Genomic DNA, 9082 nt, shown 5'->3' with positions numbered 1-9082 from the left:
TTCTATAGGCAATGCCTGCTGAGTTTACCTGTTTTGCGATTCTTTTCTAAATCTCTTGCTTCTTTGCATTGTTACATATATGTAACCGAGTTCTTCAACTTAGACTCCAGTGCTGGAACTTAATTCGACCTCGCCGGTATTACCGGGCCGCCGGTTTTTGACCGGCTGAACACTTTATTGGAAGCCGATTATGCGTGCGCATCAGTCGGGCCGGCCCGCTGGTGCCAAATTTTTGGACAGGCGTGAGCGGGACCAAGATGGCGTCGTTTGTAGATATGCAAGTTTTGTCAGTTTCATTAACGAACAGCAGCTTCTACATAAGTGCATTATGCATATATTTTTACAAGATCTTGTAACAACATATATTTTTATTATTCATTTCATCACTTTCGTCAATGCATACGCCTCGAAGACCCTACATTTATGAAATAACAAAAGAACGTGAGTTGTTTTGTTACGACTCATCCAATCTTACAGGTCAGTTGCCAATTTTTCTTTTTCTTAGGCCACACCAATTTAATTTCTTGGTCTTCGGATTTTAGAAGGAAAAAAAATTGGGGCGAGCGAGCGATTTGATAATTTTAAAATTAAAAAGTTGGAATATGAAAAGTTACGAGCGATGTAAAATAAATAGAGGCGAGCGATAACATTTTATTGCAAAAAAGTCATTTTTGGCAAAAAAGTCACTTTTGCCCCAAAGTTTAAATGCATCATCCTGAAACACAAGTTTATTGTCTATCTTTTACACTTCTTGGGGAGAAACTTTTTCCCCCAAGTTCTGGCATCTTTACCAGTGTTTTTACAATATTCACACAAAGGTCGCACAACAGAATATTTCTCATAAAGAGCAGATATATAAGGGTCTGTGTCATCCAACAGATTGTCAACTTTTCCACAGTGAACACACACTGGTGGTAAGTAATGTTTCAACGATGTAGAGAAGTAACTTGTCTCCACTTCAGTCAAACAGTTCACTGCCTCTCGAACAACCATGCCTGGATCTTCTACATCTTCTGGAACTAATGAGTCGCCACATGTGTACAGATGTTCCTCTTTCAAACGCAGCAGCAGCTCCTCCTACAATAATCATCCATATAAAAATCAATAAACTCACAATACACTCTTATCAATTCAAAGACTGTATTGAACATATTTTTGGTCAATATGTCAAAGACAAAAACAATTGGGCATAAGTTCTTAAAACTTAGGCCACTTTCTCCTGTATAAAACTAGAAATACTGTGAGCAAAGCTCACTTAGTGACTATGATACCCTCCCTCCCCTGTAGGTATAAAATAAATTAAATTAGGAGGTTCATAATTGTATATGTAACAGTAGATCCCTGAAAGTTTCATAGAATTCTGTTGAGTGGAGAGGGGTAGCAGATAGGAGGTGGGGATGGATGGACAGACAACAGGATCATTTAAAAAACTGCTTGGGGGGGGGGGGGGGGGGGGTATAACAAGTTTAAGACTGCATGTACTACAGTTTGCCATCTCAACATAAAACAAGAGGCCCATGGGCCACATCGCTCACCTGAGTGACCTTGGGCCTCACACTCTATATCAGGAAGCTCTAAGGTAAATGTTGTCTTTTGGTTTTGAGAAGATTTTTAATATATATTCAAATGTAAAACTTTGATCCCCTATTGTGGCCCCACCATACCCCTTGGGTCATGATTTGTACAAACTTGAATTTCTGCTATATCAGGAAGCTTCCATATAAATCTCAGCTTTCCTGGCCCAGTGGTTCTTGAGAAGAAGATTTTTAAATGACACCACCCTATTTTTGTATTTTCGTGATTATCTCCCCTTTGAAGGGGGCCTGGTTCTTCATTTGAACAAACTTGAAGCCCCTTCACCCAAGGATGATGTGTACCAAGTTTGGTTGAATATGGCCCAGCGGTTCTTGAGAAGAAGTCGAAAATGTGAAAAGTTAACGGACAGACAGACAGACGACGGACAACAGGCGATCAGAAAAGCTCACTTGAACCTTCGGTTCAGGTGAGCTAAAACACTAATAGCAACATAGAATAAATACTTCAAACACCTTACTTGTTCACGGGTTAGCTTTTTATCACTGTAAACACATCTTGGCTTGGAACACTCTCCACAGACAATTACGTCCCGGACCTTCTGGGTCTTGAATATCTCCCGGTTGATTCGATCATTTACACTGGCAGGATCATCGCGTACTTGGGCACTTGGTCTATGTTCATCCCCTGTTTCCTGTCCATACATCTATCAAATAAAGTTGAGATATCAGAGCTGCTATTATCATAAGACTTGTATTACTTGCAAACTAAGATTTAATAAATCAACTGTCAGTTGAAGTTAATCAACTGGGACTGGGGAGCAACTGGGTCATTCAGATCAAAATTTCAAATAAGAAATGCACAATGACATCATGTAACAAAGAATCCCTTAAAGTTTCACATAATTTTGTTGAGTTCTTGTAGAGGAGTAGTGGATGGGAAGAGAGAACGAAAAACAGCACACACACACATTCCCGCTCCCACAAGTGGGGGAATACAGTAACATTATAACAATAAGCTTTAAAGATGGAGGATCTTGTGAAATATTTGTATACATTATGCTTATGATCTACATACCATAACGAATTTCTCAAAGTCTTGATAACATATTCAGCAGTATCAATAGAATTTTGTGTCCACCCATATCCCTTGGATTCCATCCAATCAATTAGATCACACTGAAGTCTTTGAGGACCAGATAATTTCTTTTCACCTTCAGGTTTCGGTTTAGGAGGTAATATGATACTTGAGCTACTGTGCATTAGTAAAGCAAAAGCGTTTTTAGTGCCGCTACATGATGCAGGTGCAGGGTTATGTTCATGACATGAATTGGAACTAGTTAAAGCAAGTGTCCGAGTAATAATAAATTGCACAAACTTACACCCGAGTGTAGCAGCTATTTCTGAAACATCCATATCAGCATTGTCTGCGAGCATGAACTGGGCTTGTCTGTCTTCTCGTAGTCGTATCTCCACGATCGAATCCGTAGATAAAGTGATGTTTTTGGAATGAACACATTTCTCGAACAATTCGGAGAATGTACCCCCTGTAAAATTCGTGGCGGTGTTTGAAAGTATATCCGCCCCATCCTGGTCACTTATTCTTACCACGAGCACAGGCATTCTTGTAAGAATCTGTAATATTCTCGCAATGCAGTCAATTTGACAACCACGCGGTAAATTTATGATACATTCAATGTAGTTTAGATGTGGACACGTACGGTTTTAAAGCCCTTAATTTCAAGCGCAAACGTGACTTAAAAAATAAAACCAAAAGTAAGAGTCGAAAATGTGCGGAAAACGGACAATTTATTTCCGGATGCGGGATATTTTTTTTAATATTATTATTTGAAAAGCTGTAAATTACGTGCGCGCGGGTCCGGCGACCAAGTTTTTAATTTGGTGTGGCCTTAGGGTTAAATAAATAGTTCTAGAAAAGCCACTTGCAGTTGCAACAGAGGCTAGGACAGACAGTAGTTTATGTATGGTTGTCCGATTATTGTGTCAAAATAAACATATGGAACGCTATCAATAGATGTCTAATTAAAAAAAACCTGATACATACGGCATTGTTGCGGCAATGAATACTTCGTCGTTATCATCGTCAAGCTCTTCTTCCAAAAATGTGTACAAAACTGTAGCGGTTATGCTGGGCGCAGCCATGATATTGGATTTGGAACCGGTGGTGCCGCCACACTTGATTCATTTTCAGCCCGGTCACATGACCGGCGGCCCGATTTTGCTGCGAATCAAGTTCCAGCAATATTGGATGTTCCTTTTACTAGATTTCGAATTATATTTGCTTCCGTAATGCTGAAGTTTACACTTCTTTTCCTTCCAGTTTTGCAGACGATATCTGTCATTGTTTACAAAGGAAGTGGAAGTGCATTATGGGTAATCAAGTGATTAACTCAGTGTTAGCTAACCATTGCATTTGAAAAACAGAATTTGACCAATGCGTTAGCTGATCACTTGACTAGGACATAACACTGCGTTAAACCTAACCATTGTGTTAAAGTTAACCAGCTTTCGAAAAACCGGGATCAGATGAATATCGTATTTTAAATTTATCGATGCGTCAGATCTAGATAGTTGGTCTCGGGAGGAGGTGTCCTTCATTGAATGAGATGTATATAAGTTATATAATTATAAACCTTCTTAAAATGATAAATATGGGTTTAGTCAAAATTATTATAAGTATAACTAACACTGAACACCTAGTACAAAGTTTTATGCTGATTATGTTGTAAACCAATCGCAACTTCTCGGCTTGCCAGAAAGTCCCGAGGATGTAACCTAAGCGTCTATGATGTTGCGTCGTTCTTGGCGCTTTGCTCTTGAAATTTCCATAAGGATGATTCAAGACTGAATTCACGGATTGAAGAAACGAACAGGCATTTTTTATTTATTAAACAATTATCAAACCTTAATTCTTCTGTAAGATCAAAATTATGCATCGATAAACAACGGATTTACTTCATATCGCATTACATGTATCTTAAGTTGTCATTAAAATAAGAAATATGGCTTAATTAAAAGTTTGAATTCGTATGTTTGGAAATAAGTCGTACATAGGTACACGTGAACGTTGAGGACAGTTTAGTTGAGGCATTTGGAATACGAGATTTCGTGATTATGGACAAATGGAAATAACAAATGGTTAAAGGTTCCTATCAATTCAGTACTACGACGTACAAGCACATATATATCCTAACATCAAATTAACATGGTAAAACGGGCCATACTTATGTTATCTTCCTGTAAAGAGGCTAACATACTTTGGGTAGTACATATTTACATGATTTTAACAAAGGTATGACTCATGTGAAGTGCTTTTCTTCGGTCCGTGCCTAGCGGCGGATGTAGTAGCAGTGTACGGCTTCGTACATTTTACCGTCCATGCCGTCGTGGTAGGGTTGGAGCGTGAAAGGCTAATCGGAAAATAAAACAAACTTTTCTATCCCACATCATAGTCGATGGTGGGTTTCATGGATGTTTTAAATATTTTCGGACTTATAACGAATGGGATGAACATCCCTGTACGTCCTACCAAATTGTGTGTGCTTCATGAAAACGCAAGTTGCAGTTCTGAAATTTTCATCAACGAGTCAAAATTAGGGAGGGGTAGGGGGCATTATACACATGTATATGTATATCGGCGTTACAAGTTTACTACATTTCCACTCCCCGCAGTCCATTAATAATCTCAGTAAGATTAGCTTACATTCTTATAAGACATACTGAAAGATTTACTAAACATTAAAACATTGAGAATTAGAGTGAGCGCTAAGGGATGGATTCTCACAAAAATGTACATTGGAGAAAATACTTTATTCTAGGAGATTGATTGATTGTATCTTGTTTAACTCTCTCGAGAATTTTTCACTTATATGGAAAAGTCAGTCACTAAGACCGGTGAAGGGCTTCAAATTTAGACCTTTTACTCGACGCTTACGGCCTTTGAGCACTGATGGTTCTTTAGCGTTCCACACCTACTGTGACACGGGACATCCGTTTATAAGGTCATCTCCGAGGATCCGTGACATTCATGCGTTTGGCAATGGAACTGTCATTTCCTGTTTTAACGACTTTCGTCTGTTGCTGCCGAATTTGAACCCCGGCTTTCCGCATGTTAACCTCTAAGCCACCGAGGCGGTTTACTCAAGGAGGAAGTTTACATAATTATTAAAGGCTGTATCATTCTAGTCGTTGGAAGATAACTGATTAGTGTATAGAGGGTCTTTAAATACATATAGTGGGGTTCTTCCGCAGTGATAATCTGGACTTATTTTAGCGGTTTGGTATCATGCCGCCAAATTTTCGATAGCTAAATTTGCACCCACAATTCGTATTTATCACAATATAAATCTGTATAGATGTTTTATGTCAAAGATACATGTAGCACTCTTCAGCTTCGGAGGTAAATAAACTACTGTTTTTGATGTCACACGCACAAAGTTTCCGCCATTTCCCCCTAAAACTATTTATTCATTTCATCAATATGAAGAGTTCTAGTGTGATTTCCAAAATAGGCATGCATTTTATATTGTAGCAACATTACATATATACTATACTTCGTAAGTCCCATGGAGATCCGGGTTAGAATAGGTCTCAGTACCCCTTGCTTCTCGTAAGAGGCGACTAAATGGGGCGGTCCTTCGGATGAAATTGCATAAACCGAGGCCCCGTGTCACAGCAGGTGTGACACGATAAAGATCTCTCCCTGCTCAAAGGCCATAAGTGCCAGGCATAGGCTTAAATTTTGCAGCCCTTCACCGGTAATGGTGACATCTTCATGAGTGAAAAATTCTCTGGTTGGACATTAAACAATATACAACCAATCGATCGTATACCTGCCACAACCAGGAACTATCAAACTGTTCCAACTGGTAATATATTAAATTTTTGTAGTAGATAGAAAATGGGATGCAAGTGAATTATACTCGATATGTCACGAAGAATTCTTACATTTGTATTAAGAATAACCTCGTATGATAATGTCAGTTGTTTCTTATGACAGTGAAGTGTTTTACAGATATAATGTATTCCCCAATAATTACTTATATACATTTACCCAAGAGCTAAACAGTCCCGAAATTTACACGAAAAAAAGGATATGCGGGACCTAATACAAATTGATTAAAACGTGTATTCTTGTCGTTCAGTACATGTTTATCAATTTAAGTATATGGTTGATGAATTCAATTCACACTTTTGATATTTTTGTACGGTGTAATTGGTTCAAAATATGACTTACAAAGAGATGTGAAAGGATTATCCTTGTTTTATAAAGTTAATGTCATTCTCACTAATATCTAGTGGGTGTCATAAATAAATTCAAAAATTTGATTTTGTTCCCCTTTATTTCATTCTTTTTCCCGACTTTCCTCACTTGACTGAATTTACATTGATCGTCACAGTTTAGTTGTCACGGAAACTGAACACATCGCAATCCGTTCCTGTAGCAGGTGTCGTAAAGGTAAGCCAAAACCATTCTACCCCTATTTTTTCCGATCTGATATTAATCTATTATATCGTAACAATATCACAATCCATTTGAGTAATTATTTCTTGTTGTTCATAGAAATATATTTATCAGGGGACGTTACGTTTAGTTTGTAGTCTATTTCCCGTCCTATAAATATTTGTTAAAGTTGAAAGCTATACATATTTCCCATGATGAATTTAAGTAAGGAAATCTGGGATAATTTTTAATACTCTGTATTTACAAAAAAAAAGTAATATCAAATAGATATTTAAAAAAAAAACCAAAACAAATAATTTAGAGACTTTGAAATTTTAGAACATTTATCATTCAAAATAGAAGCGTAAAGTCGAAATGAATTCAATATTCTGTGTTGTTTTGGGGTATATCAGATTCTATGCAAAATATGAACTTTACATAATGCGTAAATAATTTAACATTCCACTGGTGAGGCAATGAGAGATGAACGAGTAAATAAAGCTCGGTTACTCCATGTTAGGTTAATTTATCGGGTGTGTAATTTGTTATTGAACTAGTACTAACTAGGATTAAATATCTCATGTATGAAATCTACGATCTCTATCGACATGTATTCCCCACTGCAAGTGAAACCCATTCTCTGGAACTTCAAAATAATAAGAATAGGGTTTTGGAGAAGTGTCAAATCTCTCGGACGTGACAACGAGTGAAGCGTACGTGCAATTTTTCTGTGGGCTATGACGCTAGCAGTTTTAGAGAAACTTAAATGTACTTATAAACATTTATTTTCAAAATGCAGTTTTTAATTGCTAGTTTATTTTCAAAATGCAGTTTTTAATTGCTAGTACGCATAGTTTCGCCACATTTTGCAGATTTGTGCGTAGACATGTATCAAGAGGTAATAGTGCATTATGTAATTGTTAATGATAACCACAGTTTTGGTACCCTATCAGTACAAAACGATGAATTTATTAATTCCGAGCTTTCTGTTTGGCTAACTTAAAGGTCAAAGTAGCCGATGTTTGGAATAAATTTTATCATGCCTAAAAGTATAAAGTTCTTGTTAAATCACTGAGGATATATACATCAGCTTGATTGATTGTATTGTGTGTAACGCCCTTCTCGAGAATCTTTCACTCATGTGGAGACGTCACCATGGCCGGTGAAGGGCTTCAAAATTTAGGCCTGGATCCGGGTTTGAATAGGTCCTCAGTACCCCTTGCTTGTCGTAAGAGGCGACTAAATGGGGCGGTCCTTCGGATGAGACCGAAAAACCGAGGTCCCCGTGTCACAGCAGGTATGGCACGATAAATATCCCTCCCTGCTCAAAGGTCATAAGCGCCGAGCATTATAGGCTTTAAATGCAGCCCTTCACCGGCAATGGTGACGTCTCCAATTGAGTGAAAAATTCTCTAGAGGGACGTTAAACAATATATAATCAATCAATCGGCGCTTAAGGCCTTTGAGCAGGGATGTTGATTGATTGATTGTATCCCTCTGGAGAATTTTTCACTGATATGGAGACGTTACCAAGACCGGTGAAGTTCTTCAAACTTGGGCCTTTGTTCGGCGCTTTCAGCCATGGAGCAGTGAGGGCTCTTTAGTGTGCCACACCTACTGTGACACGGGGCATCCGTTTTAAAGGTGATCTCTGAGGAACCGTGACATTTACTCATGATGCCGAGCGCTGCCATTTATCTTTCAATTTATCGAAGTGAAAACGTGGTCGACTGGCATTTTAGTGCACTTTTTTCTTTAACGACATGGCATCATATGTACTGTTCCATTAATTGCCACTTATCCAAAAGGATGAAGCGGGGAATTTGAAATATACTTGTAGATTAAAAAGATTTAAGATTGTAAATATGAGCAATAAATCATGCATTTATAATAATATGAAATCTGTACATGTAGTCTCATAACTGCAACGGTGTGTGCAATCTTTTCATAACGCCGTTGCGGTTATGAAACTAGATCTTTTTTTTTTTAAAAATCGATTGCTTAAATGCAATATATAAACACAAAATGCATTGTCGATGATAATGTAACACAGGCTGTTAAATTTTCCAAACGTTGTGAAATTTTT

At 37.8% G+C, this 9082-nt stretch overlaps 1 protein-coding gene across 2 annotated transcripts; it reads right to left on the bottom strand.

Moving 5' to 3' along the window:
- Positions 1 to 631: 631 nt before the first annotated feature.
- On the bottom strand, positions 632 to 3376 carry LOC130046796 (uncharacterized). Of its 2 annotated transcripts, XM_056139671.1 has the most exons (3): positions 2915 to 3376; positions 2054 to 2239; positions 632 to 1077 (listed from the first exon to the last, which is right to left on the bottom strand). In XM_056139671.1, exons 2-3 carry the CDS (start codon positions 2237 to 2239, stop codon positions 736 to 738), a joined length of 528 nt encoding a protein of 175 aa, XP_055995646.1. In that variant the 5' UTR covers positions 2915 to 3376; the 3' UTR covers positions 632 to 735. The 2 variants fall into 2 exon arrangements, with proteins under 2 accessions (XP_055995646.1, XP_055995645.1); XM_056139670.1 differs by lacking the exon at positions 2915 to 3376 and having other exon boundaries at positions 2054 to 2584.
- Positions 3377 to 9082: the final 5706 nt, after the last annotated feature.

The sequence above is a fragment of the Ostrea edulis genome, chromosome 6 (genome assembly GCF_947568905.1).
Source record: "Ostrea edulis chromosome 6, xbOstEdul1.1, whole genome shotgun sequence".
NCBI classification, from domain to species: Eukaryota; Metazoa; Mollusca; class Bivalvia; order Ostreida; family Ostreidae; genus Ostrea; species Ostrea edulis.
The sequence above is the reverse complement of the archived record's forward strand: the minus strand, read 5'-3'. Positions and strand labels throughout refer to the sequence as shown.